This window comes from Sebastes fasciatus, chromosome 17 (genome assembly GCF_043250625.1).
Source record: "Sebastes fasciatus isolate fSebFas1 chromosome 17, fSebFas1.pri, whole genome shotgun sequence".
NCBI classification, from domain to species: domain Eukaryota; kingdom Metazoa; phylum Chordata; class Actinopteri; order Perciformes; family Sebastidae; genus Sebastes; species Sebastes fasciatus.
The window spans coordinates 10,110,750-10,126,991 of NC_133811.1; the positions used below are offsets into that span (position 1 = coordinate 10,110,750).

Below are 16,242 nucleotides of genomic sequence, written 5' to 3' on the forward strand. Positions count from 1 at the left end.
TTGAGGGCACTGATGTGTTTTTCTAAGATGCTGTGGCTCAGACAAAGAGAAGCAGGGATGGAGAGAGTTGGATTCTACACAGAAAAATATAGGAGGAAAATTAAAATATATGTGTAGGGGGTATCTCAATATACCAGTATTGACCATAACCATGATATTTAAAAATAAAATATTGCTATGTTAAAATACACATATGATAATATTGTGTAAATAAGCCATCGCCAGCATTTTATATATATACACAGTTATGGTTACAGACTCTCTCTCACTTCCCCTCACTCGTATTTTCAGTGCCAAAAAAGAGACAAAACGCACAATAAACAAAGTTAAAGATGAATTTGACTGATAGAATTATTATTGTTTTTCAAATTTTCTATAGATATCGCAATAATATCGTTACCGTGAATAATGATACCTTTGGCCACAATTATTGCGTAGTGAAAACCTGACATCATGACAGCTATAGTGTGGACACATACAGGAAAAAAGAGTTTTAAAATCAGACTTTCTTTTACACATCTGAGGAATATTTCACATTTACATGACTTCAAAAATGTATCTGCTCAATCATCAACTCATAATAAATGCCATCTGGGCTAATGACTACATTCCCAAACAACCAACCAGCCTTCTGCTGAAAAGTACACATCTCATCTTTACTATTGTGTTATATAAATTTGAATCTGACTAATGTGTACTTGCTCCAATTATGATAGCCAGGCAAATATATTCACCATAATTTGTCAAAACCCTCCTAGATACACTAACCTACCTATGTACAGTTAAACAGCCTAAAGGAACGGTAATCAGGTCAGCAGAACCAATGACATCAGTCAAACCAGGGTTTGAAGTGTAGAGGAAAATAGTTGGCACACTCGTAACCACGATGCAAAGAAATTAATTTAATAATTTACCAACGTTACGATATGAGAGTCTTCTCCAGGGTATTGAGAGATAACAAACAACACCACAGGCATTAAATAGACAGAGGTGTGTTCAGTCATGGGGAGGAGTGTCCTCAATCACATCTACAAACTATGGGAAGAGCACAGAGCTACCTGATTCATTAGGGCATGTAAAAAACACATTAGATAGATAAAAGAACTGAGATTGTACAGTCATTAAAAAGGTCTTAATATCAGATAAGCTAAGTATCTAGGGTGCAGCCTTATACAGACACACAACATCAGAAACCTGGGCTTTAAACCCCCCTAACTCAAAGATTTGTCCTTCAGTATTTAGACCTGATCTTCCTATTTCAACATGTAATTCATCAGCAGTGATGCCTAAAAGGTTCAGACTTCAATGAGAAGACAAAGTGTCACATGACCATGTCAGCAGTTTGTCTGTCCTGCTGTAGCCCTGTTGGCTCAAGAGGTGATGTCGTGTGGCTGAAACAAAACCCTGCACATGGGCGTTCAAAAAACTTTCTCCACAAATGAATTCCAATATTAAACATTTCTTTTGTCATGTTTTGACCTGGCAGCCAAACAAACATACTTCTACTGAGTTTAGGTATCTCAAGTCATTTCCTACTTGATTGCCGGATTCAGAATAGTAAATTCCCAGAAAGAGACGGGTAACACTTAAGTCACACAGTTTCTAAGCATCACAAGCGTGTGATTATGGCTGGGATGATTCTGTGGGATCACACTGCCTCCTTGTGTCTCCTTATATATTGCAATATAGAGTCAGCTAGATTAGAAAGGTGGTAAAGGCTGCAGAACACTTGGAAATGTTATTAACAAAGTGCTCTTCTAGCTGTAATATCTAGTCAAACCAAATACTTTGGACGTTCATGTAGCAGTGGTTCAACTGCAACATAGATTTGGAGGGTCGTACTAAAAAATAAATCAATTGTTATGGACTTGAATTAAGTACAATTCATTTGATTACTCAATTAAAATTAAGATTTCCAATTGTTTAAATATTACTATATGCATGTCAACCAACGTCTGGTTAATGAACAAACTAATTATAATCATTTGCAATTAGCCAAGCATGAGATGATGGAAAAACTATCTTCTATCATGTTTAAACTGTCACCATTATCATCAAAAACTCATTTAATAGTGACCTGAGATATCACTGGAAGGGAGCTTTAACTTCAGCTAACTGAGCACTGTTTTGAGTTATTGTAATGACTTGCAGCATCTTTGTAACAAATATAGCGTTCAACAGTCAATGAATGTGACTACTGAAATAAGTCAATTAGTTCACACAAAATTAACCAATTATATTATACAATATATATATATATTTTATTATCTATCAATGCATTTTGCCTGTTCGATGTAGAAAGTAAAAACGATTTGCCAGTTAAAGAGACATTTCCTTTGCTTGGTGGAATAATTTGTTCTTTGCTGCTCGCCAGCAAAGTTAGAAATGTTCCCAATTTTGGATTCCATTTATCACGATTTAATACAGAACATTTGAGCAAGTAATGAAAAAATAATCCCAGAACACATTCACTTATTTCAAAATATTGTTCAAATATTATTATCACACAAAACTGAACATAAGAGTCAATTTAAGAAAACAAGCAGCTTTTAAAGAGATGTTAATTTTAAATTTAAATTTTAAAGAGATGAAGAGGGGTGATTGATGACTGGTCAAAGATCTACAGTGTTTCAATCTTGAGGTCAATGTAGCATGGCGGTCAAATACAATGTTAAAACTGCCATGTGTGAGTTGTGGGGGGGAAGAAAGGGAAGGAAAGAGGAATCAACTTCATGATTGGCAATAAAGATGCAAATTGCATAAAAACTATTATTTAAAAAAAGCTTAAGGGCACAATAAGTAGGAGTATCTAAAGAGAACCTGCCCTCTGCTTGTATTTGATTATTTTGCTGTGTACGGGATGATTCAGGGCGTCAAGCTCTATAAAACTCCACGAGGACAAAGCTCGTTCCAAAACAAGAGTGAATCTGGAGATGGCTTTCAATCCGCGGGCGAGGAACTTAAACCTAACCGCGGTCAGTGGGGCATGTACTGGTGTCGGAGGAAAGGCCAACTTTGAATGTTGTGTTTACAAACCACAGCATCCTACTCTGTCTTTAATGTATATCTACCTAAACTGACACCATCAGCTGTGAGCTGTGCTCACCTGACACAGATTGTCACACTTTCAATTTTTCCGCATTCAATGACAGGTATTTATATGGAAAAGTTAGAGGTTACTCAATGTAGAGTAGAGTTAACGATTAAATGATTTAATCAATTAGTTGTCACTTATGAAGTTAATCGCCAACTATTTTGATAATTAATCGGTTTGAGTATGTCATTAAGGAAAAAAAAAAGTGTGAATTCTCTGATTTAAGCTTATTAAATGTGAATATTTTCTGGTTTGTTTACTCCTCTATGACAGTAAACTGAATATGTCACGACAAAACAAGACATCTGAGGAAGTCATCTTGGGCTTTGGGAAACACTGATCGACATTTTTCACCATTTTCTGACATTTTATAGACCAAACAACTAATCTATTAATCTAGAAAATAATCGACAGATTAATCGACAATGAAAATAATCGTTAGTTGCAGCCCTATCTCAATGCAAAGAATAGTCAGTCAGTTGTTCAGTGTGTTGTCAGTAGACGATTCCATGTCTCTAAACAGCTACAAGAGGAGTGAAGACTGGCTGCGTCACAGTAGCTGCACAAGCCACTAACCTCAATGATAAACATGCAACTTGATCTTGAGAGATTGAGAGCTGCAAGATTTGTCCCTAATAGTCAACAAGTATTGTTACAGTCAAGACTCCCAACCACAGAAGAATTCAACAAAAGGTTAAATGTCCAACTTTGGGGAAATCAAGGAAAGTTTTGTGTGAATCAAGTCTGAATCTACAAAATTACACCAGTAGTAACAGCTACTAGAGCTCCTGAGGAAACTATGAAGCCACATCTGGAAACAGAGAAGATACCGACTTTAATAAATGGATTGGGTATCAGCCGTAACCCATCAACATTATAAAATTCAGTGTATCCAATATGAGTTCATTTAGACATTCATTCAGTCGTGCTAGGCCAACAACTCAGTTTTTAGCGTTACAACAATCCTTGGCCTCATGTTACCCTACATAAATGATTCCAGGGAATTCCACACAGAGAGGTAGCCTAAACAGATTTTATATTTTCAAAAAAAAAAAGACGGCACCGGAAGAGGATCAGTACTCTCGGTCAGCAGACACCCCGAGTTTAGGTATTGGAATCGGTATCAGGTGAGGAAAAAGTTGGATGGTGCATCCCTTGTAGCAGTCAAGACAAGACATGTTGTAGTTTGTATGCTTTTAATCAACATTTCTTGACACTAAATGGTGTCTAAATTACCAGGTTTTGTTGTGAAGGCTCCTATGTGATCACAATACAAACTGTCATCTTTCCAGTGACATGGTCAACAGTAAGTCCTGCGTTGAGACAGCAATGCTCAGACCTCGGAGAAGGACACTTAAAGACGCCCGACAATGCAACAGATTAAAGCTCTGAAACACAGTGTTTTTGTTTAACAGCATGCAGGTCAGTCCGAGTCCTAAAGACAAGAAGGAAGCCATAAAAAAGATCTCAATCCTCCGACATACCTGAGCGTCAGTAAATCCCAGTCACATCGTCCAGGAAAGGCATATTTAAATCTAAAAAAACTCACATTCAGATCAGCACTGTGTTCTTTTATTGTATCCCCTTGATATCCCGTTTGTGAGAAGATGGCAACTGCCTCCAAAATGATAGAATTTCCAAAAGCGCTTGCTCAGAGAATGGGCATATCCAGGGGCAACTGGTCCAGCTCAAAAGAAGAGAAGAGGTCAGTGATGCCCTCATCCTCAGCCAGGCTGAGGAGGTACTCCTCTGCACCGAGAGAGAAAGCTAGCGGTGGAGTGAGGCTGACAAAGCTCTGTTGATCTTCAGAGGGGGGCTGGAGGGAGGTGTGCACGGGGGAGACGGGGGTGACAGTAACCGGTGATGAGTGTTGTGTCGGCTCGGACGGCGGGGTGGAGATACTACCGATTCCCGAAGTACGGATTGCATTGTCTGGAAAGATAATGAGAGTGTGGGTAAGGGGACATGGGGAAAGAAAAAAGATGAGCGGTGAACGTTTAAAAACCCAAAACAAATGTGCGCCAACAATCAAAAAGTAGAGTTTAGGGCTGCACGAAACTATTATTTTTTAATCGATTAATGTAAGGATTATTTTTTTCGATTTGTCGATTAATCCAACGACTAATTTATCCATTATTCTGAAGATTATTTTATTAATTCCAGATTAACATAACAATTCATTTACCCCAAATAAATATCAAAACAAACAAATGTAACAAGATAATAGAACCTATATGTCAGATGCCTGATCAGAAAAATACTGGTCGGCAAATCCAAAAGGTCAGTGTGTGACACAGTGTGTGACCCTTTCCCTGAACTGGAGAATCAGTATTTTTACTTAAGTACTTGGTCATGACATGGATTTACTTAATCACTGGAGTAACAAGCAGTTAGGATAATCACTGGCAAATGTAGTTTTGCATCAGTGTGGGGCAAGGGAAATACCTGAAACGACTTGTTGAAACCATTTTCTCACTCATACAGGGCCGTTAAAGTACAGAGAAAATGTGAAACAATCAAATAACTTCATTATATGATACATGGTATACCATTATGTTACCATAACCGCAGCTAGGGCTGCTCCAAAATCATGATCACAATTATTTACGTCAACATTGAGATGACTATTATTTAACAAGATTACTAATTGACTTTGGAAACATCATGCATTTAGAAAGAACATTTTGTAGCCTACATTTTCCATCCGGTGCACTTTGAGAGCTAAATTAAGAGGCTAGATCTATGAAGACCTTTGTACTGTTGTAAACAATTTGATCATAAACACATTGATTGTATGGATATGAATGGTGATGACTCTGCAAAAAAAGTCACACCAACAAAGCATGGCAAACGAAACGGGGTCGACATCGCATAGCTGAGGACAGTACAGCCCAGCTGACAGTCGTGCCGGGAGCAGGGAGAGAGGGCACAGCGGGCGAGGGGTGCTGTAAAGCGCCACCTTCGACCCGGGTCTTTCCAAGCTGACCTAGAGCCGGTCGCGGCACACCACCACGAAGGAAATACGCCCGGAGAGGGCCAGCCAGCACCGGGGAGAGTTCCCACGAGGGGATCCTCACACATCGAGCGGTTATCACTGATGCACCCAGAGCGGGGCGAAAGCGCACCGCTGTATAGGAAACGGATTCGCTGGACTTATAAACACAAGAAAAAACGAGAGCATTATTGCGAAAGGGAATGCGATACAATAACCATTTTGTGTTGATTTTCTGTGGGTTTTCATAATTGTTGGAAGCCAAAATCGGAATTGTAATTCGGTTAATTGCACAGCCCTAACAGCAGCAGTGCAGAAATTACTTTTAACATCGGGGACGAAGAAGCAACATTTAGAAAATCCATTTTTAAGTGACTACTACTAACAAAGAACATGCACCGCGTGTGGATAATCCTAATATGTCATGCTTTGGTGGGGACAAAAAGTAAACAGGAGTATGGTGCGGTCTCGCTGCCGTCTTGACGAAACCGCTCCGGGATGCTTTTGCTTCTTGAAGTGTTTGTGCATAACAGCTGTAAGCTGTTGCTGTGATAAGCCATTTATGCAGAGATTACAGAGCACCACATTGTTGGGTCTCTGTCTAAACTTCTTCACACTTTAGGGGATCATGGGTGAGGTTTCTTAGCTGCAACTTGTTCTCCGGGAGAGTGCATGCTTTGACCGTACGCAGCCGTTCTTGCGATGTGCCAACACATGTTATGCAAATCGACATATTTTTGTAATCGATGACGTCAATGAATTGCTCTAATAGGGTTAGAACTATATACAGTATCTCACAAGGTTCCTGTGTGGGCCCATGGGTAGTTGCCTCATTCTCTGTGGCAACAAAGTACCATTTAACAAGAGCAACCTGTTTGAATGGGATGTTTAAGTGCAAGACTCACCATTGGAAGACATCTGAATGAAGGACGAGTAAGGCACGAGGGGGGTGTAGTTGTTCCCATTGGCGGACGAGTTTAAGTGGCTGCCATTGTCCACGGAGCCGTCCGTGGCTTCCATAGGGACGGGGTCATCAGAGCAGAGGAACACCTCGATGGGCCCTTGAGTGCTGCTGAGGTGGACCTGGAGGCTCTGAGCACAGCGGGAGGAGACGGAGTGCTTCTATTAAACGGTCTCTGAATATCAGCTGGCAGTAGACACTTACAGTGAACGGTATCTTGGGAGGATGTGGCAAGAACATCATTTAATTTCGGCCAATGCTGCATCAGTAAAAACCAAAGCAATTAACCACCCTGTTTTGTTTGAATCTGGTTTCAAGTCTAAATGTTTAGTTTCATCGCAACTAAAGAATGTAATTAACTGATTATGTTGAAAAATGTACCTCTTCTGGGTGTGGCACCTCCAGTTTTGTCTCTGCGGGGGCTTTGATCACGATCACAGTCTGTTCTTTCAAGCTGGGAATCCTTTGGACATCATCGTAAGTCAAATAGGCAAATGTGATCCTCAAGGTTAAGGAATATAGTGGATGTGTTTGTATACAGCCGAGGGATATATACTCAATGACTACACGTAAAATTCACATCGGAAGCAACACACTGGTATTGGTATCAACTACTAAATATCCGGTATCGGGACATTCCCAGCTCCATCCGATGCACACTAAAACAAAAATGCTGTTGGTTTGGACTGGCACATAATGCTAGTTGGGGCACACCCATTTGGCCTAACTGAATTTGGGTCACAACAACAGCAGCACAATAATGAAGCTGAAATTACAATGAAAGGATATCTCTGAGTGTTCTGGTTCTCACACAGCTGGTGAACCTGCCGCGTGCAGTTCTGGATCATCTCGTCCAGCCTCCTCTCCTCCTCGACGAGAGCGTTTAGCTCTTGATCTATGTTTAGGTTCACTTTACCGCCCCTGTGAACACACATCCGAGCAGCAAACACAGGGATTAACATCACAACAAACACAACAGTTAAGACATCAAACTTTACTGATCATGAGGAAATTAAGAATAAGAAGAATGAGAAAAACAAGAATGCTGATTGTACATAGAATAAAACAGTCAATAAATGAAGATCTAAATTCTGAACGCCAAATATCCATCAGCAGCTGTTACCATCTTTAAAAAGGTAGCATAATTTACCAGTCTTAAAATATACATATAATAATGTATAGATGGACGTAACATTTGTTAAATATTGAATCATTCTCAACAAAACACACTAACAACGCTAAAGCAGCCATAATGTGCATATACAGTATGTGTTGTACAACAAGTTCTTTTCCACTCATACTTACAACCACTCGACGAAGTTTTTGGACTTCTTTTTGATGAGCTGGATCCCTTCCAGGACATTGGTGACGTCGTAGACGCGTCTCTTAGGGGCGTTGAGCTCCTGGGCGACTACGTTTAGGTCCAACACCCCGTCGGCGGAGCGGTTCAGCATATCCGCAAACCTCTGCGTCAAGAAACCGAGCGAGGTGTCGTAGCGCGACCTCTCGAACAGGGACTTGCACGCTACGGGATGGGTGGAGGGAGCTGGGAAAACAAGTGAGGATTGAGAATAAGTTTAATTTGTGATGACTCCTTTTAAGATTCTTTAATAATTCTTATATCCCTTCTTATATATCGGCATTCACAGAAGATCAGGCGTTGCGGCGATTCTCCGCAGGGTTGTGCGGTGGTCTGGGAGAGTCACTTTAATGACCCATTAACTGTGACGATTAAAGGTCCAATATGTAATATATTTACTGTAATAAATCAGAAAATGACCATGATATGTGATGAGAGATTAAGGAAACTTGCTGAATTGAAATACTGGCTTCTCCGACAACAATACTACAGCCAGTATATTCTCCTTTGAAATTTCTATTACGGTCCGTAACGTCTGCTTTTGTTTTGGATTGGCACTCAACAGCCTTCTGCAGCTATGGAAGCAAACAAACTGAATCAACATAGATTAGCTTCTACCTGACCTGAAAAGCCTCTACACATCTCTCTGTGGTCTGTGTGCAGCTGGGTTATAAAGGCAGTGAGTATTTGAGACACACAGCCGATGAAGTTATTAAAACTACTGCTGGCCAGAGGCTAATGCGGCTGTGTCTAGAAGGTAACCCCTTAAATTGCGAAAAAGCTTTGGATCGCCGGTTACATGATTGGCACACAGCGTGACGTCGGGTTACGTTTCTCCAAAAGTTGATTCTTTTTCGACTTTTCCACCACAGGGCGCTGCGTTTCTTCTGGCACCCCCTGCAGCAGCAACCCAAACGCACTATATATATATACACACACACTATATGCCTTCTAACATTTGCCATTCTTCAGTTTCCTTCCAATCCACGTACTTCCGGAAGTACACTTCAATGTAGTGCACTGTGTGCACTCTGTACTTACTTGAGTAGTGCGTGAATTTCAACGGGGTAGGGTCGTCTCAAATCGAATACTCTGCGGCGCACTGACCAGAGATGATAATCGCAACATTTCACCGCGGTTCGCTACCCACCAAAATATCTTCTTCTTCTTCTGGGTTTTATGGCAGCTGGCATCCTTTTGTTGCTTTGCTGCCTCCTTCAGGTTCTACCCGTCAACTACCCGCCAAAATATCTGCCTGCTTTGTTGATCAAGAAAACACAGAAAACTAAAGCAAAGTGGAAATTACGTTTCCAACGTCGTCGCCTACGCCTACGATGTGTCCTCCTGTTGGCTGAAAATGCACCAGTATGTTTACGTATTGTTTTATTCTGTTATCTACGTAGCCCATAGACATCTATAAGGTACGTTGTTCAGCACCACAAAAGCTCCTGCATCATTTGCCGCCATTTTGCCAAGATGGCGACAATTGAGTGTGAAAGGTGTCCAGCGTTCCACACTCAACGATTTGACCGTTTTGAGTACAACATCCGGGTACTTCGAGTGCACTGCATTTTGCCATACTTGCCAACGCACTTATGCACTCAAAATAGTAAGCGTAAGTACAGAAGTACGTGGATTGGAACACGGTGTTACCCTTTCCTCCTGCTGTGTGTGACAGAGAGGCCATCGGCTTCTTGGCTTTGGTGGTCCAGCAACCACCATCCTGAAGGTCCTGGGGGTCACCGGTTTCCAGCTCCAGCTCCAGTCTTCTCTTTGCCTGAGTGAAAGAGAAAGCAGCATGTACATTTAAAAATGCTTTGTATTCCAAATATCATGCACCTTAACACTTTAGATTGTATTATCTCATTGAATCATGTGGCTCACATGGGCAGCCATTTTGGACTATAATACATTATAAACTTGTCATGAACCCATTGGATTCACTTGGGACTTATTCTGCATGTAAATTAGAAGCAATGCATGTGTCTCTGCATTAAATATGATGTTCATGTTGCCATCTGGAGCTGGTTAATCCTCGTTATGGAGGATTGTCATTAACCTGGGAGTTGGGACAGAAGCTAGCTTCCCTCAGCAGTCAGTGTGTTGAAGCTAGTTGGATCAACATCTCCCCATCCCCCTCCCACGCTCACCCAAAGGCCTACCACTAGTTTGCTTCTGGCAGTAATTAACACAGTGCAGTTCACAGTCACCTCCTTACCAATGTGTTCCTGCAGAAACTCGACTGCTACGGAGGGTTGTCAGCGTGTGCGGCTACTCGAAGAGCAAAGTGTGCAGAAGTATGTCCCGACAAGGCGCGGTGTGATGCCTCAGCAGCAAGGTAAAACAAGAAGTAAAGCTACCGGAAATACATTAATGTAACCCAAGCTTCACACAATCGCCTTCAAAATAAGAGTGTCCAATTTAAACAAGTTGTGTCCTTCACCTGTCTATAAGACAATCCATTAAAGTGCGACATTATTATATATATAGCATAAAAAGCATGGACTGTATATAGAGATGGACGACAGGTCTCCACTTCCTCCAACTATACCCAAAGTGAAGCCAAAATATACCGGATACAGCTGCCCTCTTTTGGTTGTTTTTTTTGTTATACAAACATCAGCATTATTATGCAATATATTCAATACAGGATTTACTTTAACAAACATAACATACCCCCACACACCCACTCGTTCTCTCTTAACTTTTCCCTTCCTTACAGGGCCAAAATCAATATACAGCTTCACTGTATTAATCATACAAATTGAACAGTTATATGGCACCTCTAACAAAATGAAGATACACATAAACAGAAAATAAATAGAAAATAAATAAAAATATTTTCAAAAACAAGAGTCCATTCCCTTCTGTGGGTCTACCACTATTGTGAATTTTTACGTATCCTATCTTAATTATTCCTACTGTAGAAGCTCACCAATATCACTACTTTTTATGAAATCATTAAATAATTTCCATATTTCCTCATAAACACCCAGTTTGTTTTTCAAGGTATATGTTATTCTCTCCATTGACATACATTGTGCCATATGTTTATTCCAAGCGCCCATTGTAGGTGCATCGGATTTCTTCCAGGTAAAAGCAATCATTCGTTTTGTCTGCAATATAGCTAAAATCAATAAATGTACATTCTTTGGTTCTCAGATTGAGATCTGATGGGTACAAATGTAGCAATATCATGGGGGGGAGCTGCCATCTTGAGATTTTTACATCATTATGTGCCACTGGTGTGGCTTCACTTTTGGGGCGCTGTCATGTGGTCCATCTTTATATACTGTCTATGCATAAAACGCAAGCTAGTATGTATCAATAAACATTAATACAGACTTATACTGGCCTAATTACAGGGAGTGGACATTTTCTTGTTTTATTTTTAAGGAGGCTATTGTTTATTCTAGTATTGTTTCCCACAAAAACACCTTCCACAATACGTGTTAAGCTTCCATTAAGAGCTGTATTTCACACATGCTGTTATGCGCCCTCTGCTTCTGAAGCAGTAGCTGTTTTTTATTCCCGCTCTGTTTACTTTGAATGACAATTTGCCATTTTATTCTGAAGACAGATTTAGCGCTTCCGTTATCAACCCGCGTAACGTTCGCGTACTTGACGCAGCTCAGTAAAGTTGCCTTACGAGTTACCAATGCTGCTAATGTCACTGAGAAAATACATAGTCCTCACGTTATGTGAACGGGTTGCTAATTTGACAAACCACACATGAAGCTAGATATATGTTACCAAGCGTACAACACCATTTGACACATGAAACTATCAAGAGCTCGGAATGGTTAATAACAATAAACACGTCCAGACATGTTATTACATGACTATAACGTGACGTTTTGAACGTTACATTAACTGATAAGAAATCCAGATGGAATGGGTGATGACGTGTGTAAATAAACAGTGACGTAACCAAGCTAATATGGGATTTTACCCAGCAACCACCAGGCTTATCAGCATTCAATGTAACGTTAACGTTACTATGCAAATTAACCCAGCTCCCCACTAATGTTGCGTTTGGTTAATTCTTTGGTGAATTCATTAACTTACCTGTACTCGTTCGAGCTGAGAGGTCTGCCCGGTTCCGGTTGTTGAGGGTCCGGGGATGCACCGTCAGCGTACTTGTAATCGTCAGAGCCCTCCGAAACCAAGTAAACCCCTTTTTCTCATCTTGTCCCGTACTGACTGCTACCAGTCGTATCATTTCTCCCGCTTGTGCAAGATATATCGCGTCGTATCCATCTTTATACAATTTAAATATCTCCATTAATAACGCAGATAATTACTATTTTAGGTGACAGAGCCCAACGCTGTCACACGACAGGATATTCTACGCGCGAAACTCAGATTCCCCGGCACAGCTTTGAACCACATTTGCATGTGAACTCCCATTGGCCCATCACGCTGTGTACGTACTACGTAGCACCGTGTACGTCTGACGTAGCTGTAGCCGACCAATAGGCTACAGAGCTCTGAAATAAAGCTGTTACTTTATGTGCTGCATTGTTTTTATGACTGAAATACTGCATTTAATTAAGTTTTCTTGGAATAAAGATAAAGACAACAATGTACATTCAAACTGTAACTATCATGAACACTAAATATTGTTCAAACACATATCCTTCTCACATAAAAATATATCTTATACTGTGTATGTTCTTAATGTATATGTTCTTAATATGCCTTGTACAAAGTATTTCCTTTTATAATTGTAATATAACTTAAATTATTTGTAATTGTAATACAATGTAATTGTAATATAACTAATTATAATTGTAATATAATTTAAAGTATTTCCTTTTTTAATTGTAATATAACTTATTATTTTAATGGAGCTTCCCAGCAAAAAGCATTTCACACGATTGTACCTGTATAACCGGCGTGACAATAAACATCTTGAATCTTGAATCCAAAAACAGGGAAAAGTCATCTGGTTTAAGATCTTGTAAAAGGTAATCATCATACATCAATTTCAGAGATTGTGTACTATATATACAATGACTGTGCCCTAATCACCATTTTGGACAAAGCAGTGAAAATTGCAATACAGGTTTATAAATATAAAAAAAAACTAACAATATTACTTCCTAAATCCTCACCTATACATTTCTAACAGAACTGGATTATTAAAAAATGAATTGTCCCTCAAAATGTTGTTGACAGGTAAACCTATTTTATGAAAAAAATGACACATCCAGGTTATGCATTTCACAGTTTAGAATTAGATCATATTTAGGAATAAAAATATTTTAACACATTTCTCTTGAAGTTTTATACAAAAATCTCCAGGTTTGTTGTCTTCAGCCATGAGGATGAAAAAGCAGTTTTACACGACAACACATTGAGCATCCAACAGAATAAGTGACAGCCTTTTACACTTCACTAGTGTGCCAGATAACCCAAATATGGCATGAAAGACATTAAACCCAAGTTGTATGTTCAGCCTTAATAAACAAGCAAAAACAATAGTTTCAGTCATCAAACTTGATCTTCTTCCCCTGAAAGGCCATAATTTGTCCTTGCTGCTCCTTCCTTTTCTTACTGGCCTCCCAGGATGGATGCAGTGCCTGCTGTGGTGCTTGATGGGTAAAGGCACCACCACCCCTGCGATCATTTTGCCTTACACCATCGCCTCTGCCTCGCCCCCTCCCTCTGCTGACAGAGGGAAAGCCCTTCTCTGACGACTCCGGATGTCGGCCCTCGAGGTGGGGCTTGCTGTACTTGGACCCTGGATTTCTATCTGCTCCTCTCTCCTGATTTTGGAACTTGGATTGTTTAGTAAAATCTCTATTTAAACCACTGCCACCCATTGGTTTCCCTTGGCCCCTAAATCTATCCCCACCTCTCCCTCTGCCTGCACCTCTGCCCCCAGCAGGCTTAGATGAAGAGAGGGATGAACAAAAAACTGACTGAAACGAAGTCCCTTTAGACTTCAGCCTGGACTCAAGCTCATCAAGTTCACTCTGGAACTGGTCTGAACTTTTCACTTCACTCCCCTTATCGGCCTTCTCCGCTTCTATACTCTTCTGCTTCCTCTTCTTCTTGAATTTGCTCACTTTTCCAACAAAAAAGCCGTCGTCGTCGCTCTCCTCAGAATGGGAGGACTGCTTGTTGAAACGTTCCTCTGTGCTGTCATCAAAGTACTCTTTCTCTTCATCACCTGATGCCTCTAAATCACTCTCTTCCTCATCCTTCCCTTTCTGAAGCACTTTAGATGCACACTTAAGATTTAAGGGTTTCTTCTCTGCCTGTTTGCTTTGAGGTTTATTTTTCACAATGTCCTTTACTTCACTACTTTTTATTGATGCTGGTCTTACATTCTTAGCCTCTGGCATTTCTTTCCTTTGACTATCAGCAACATCAGCTGAAGGAGTTGCTTTCACTGTTTCCCTTTCAGGTTCAGCAACAGGTGCATCTTTAGTGTCTTTAAGGATACCATCTCCCTCCTCATTGTCTATGATTTCCTTTTTCTCCACTGTAATGTCCTCCTCTTCTTTCTCACGCCTAATTTCCCCCCTTTTGTCTGGTGACTGCGGTGTCAGCGTCACAGGTTTATTCAGCATTTTTTCCTTCCCTCCCTGCTTCCCACCCTTCATCCGCTCCTCTTTGAAGGCTCTCACAGCCGCTTTGATGTCCTCAATCTTCTTGTTGAACTGAGGGTGGGTGGCGATGCGTGCTGTAGCCCGGTCGGAAATAGTAGACTTGGGGTTTTTACACACCTGTTCCAAGTTGAGACTCTTCTGCAAGGCTGTCTTGGTCACCTGGCAGCGAGGAAAAAGTTTATCCTAATTAGACATTTAACCAAGTGTCTCACCATTCTGTTAAAGGGTCACCAATTTGAGTAACTTTTCACTCATTTGAATTTGTACTGAAAATAATGTATTCCACAAATAATGAATAAACCAAAGTTAAACCTACCAGGTCTGGTGAGAGGACTTTCATGGCGTGGATGTCTTCCAGCATTCTGGCAGCTCTCCTCTGATTCCTCTCAATTTCCATCTCTTTCCCCTTCTTCTTCTTCAGGGCGGCAATCTGCCGCGTCAGCTTCCTGATGATCAGAACCCTCACCCTCTTCACCTCCTTCCTCATCCTCACCACCTCATTGTTGAGGTTCAGGACCTCATCCTTCTTTTTCTCTTTGGGTTTAACAGGCAATGGAATCTTTTTCTCAATTTTATCTGCAGCCTGTGGCACTGCTTCTTCTTTTTCTTCTTCCTTTTCATCTCTACCTTCCTGTTCTTCATCATCTCCATCTTTCACTTCATCCTCACCTCCAGCGTCATCTTCTCCTTCTTCTGCTTCTTTTTCCTCCTTTTCCTCGATCTCTTGCTCCTCCTTACTTTTTTCTTCAGCAGATGGCACCATTGTCTCTACCTTGTCCATGGTAAATAGTATCTGTTGAGACATAAGCCCATCTTAGATTGGTAACAGACTATAACTCACTGGCAACAACCACAACATTAATTAAAGGGACTGTTTGTAACTTCTAACACGTATAAATCATTGCAGGTCGGTGTCCCATGCGCGCTTGCGTGAGGCTACGCTGTTCAGACAAGACTCCAACACAAACTACACGGAAGCACCAAAACCGCAAAGTTATCTAGTGAAGCCCGTCTTGCAAAACAGTGTTAGCTGTAGTCAGAGGACGCGGGGGAGACCGTAGCTTTGGTCTCCAGGGCCGGAGACTCTGCTGTACTCTGCTCCTCAGCCTGCTTGCCTTCACTCACAAGCCGCGCTCGTGCTCTCTATTTCGCTCCATTTTCACGTACATGCGCGCACACTCCACACTGCAGGAGAGTTAGTTTAGCTTTGAGAAT

The 16,242-nt window shown here is 40.8% G+C and overlaps 2 protein-coding genes across 3 annotated transcripts; both read right to left on the reverse strand.

Annotated features, from left to right (window-relative positions):
* Window positions 1–3,910: 3,910 nt before the first annotated feature.
* Window positions 3,911–12,762, reverse strand: e2f3 (E2F transcription factor 3). 2 transcript variants are annotated; one of them, XM_074614481.1, is made up of 7 exons: window positions 12,476–12,762; window positions 10,061–10,184; window positions 8,353–8,593; window positions 7,835–7,968; window positions 7,429–7,541; window positions 6,992–7,178; window positions 3,911–5,026 (listed from the first exon to the last, which is right to left on the reverse strand). In XM_074614481.1, the coding sequence occupies exons 2-7, from the start codon at window positions 10,092–10,094 to the stop codon at window positions 4,746–4,748; spliced, it is 990 nt and encodes a 329-aa protein (XP_074470582.1). In that variant the 5' UTR covers window positions 10,095–10,184; window positions 12,476–12,762; the 3' UTR covers window positions 3,911–4,745. The 2 variants fall into 2 exon arrangements, with proteins under 2 accessions (XP_074470582.1, XP_074470581.1); XM_074614480.1 differs by lacking the exon at window positions 12,476–12,762 and adding an exon at window positions 10,626–10,783.
* A 592-nt stretch (window positions 12,763–13,354) lies between these two features.
* On the reverse strand, window positions 13,355–15,853 carry srfbp1 (serum response factor binding protein 1). The gene is made up of 2 exons (XM_074614477.1): window positions 15,344–15,853; window positions 13,355–15,186 (listed from the first exon to the last, which is right to left on the reverse strand). The coding sequence occupies exons 1-2, from the start codon at window positions 15,830–15,832 to the stop codon at window positions 13,897–13,899; spliced, it is 1,779 nt and encodes a 592-aa protein (XP_074470578.1). The 5' UTR covers window positions 15,833–15,853; the 3' UTR covers window positions 13,355–13,896.
* Between the last annotated feature and the right edge of the window lie 389 nt (window positions 15,854–16,242).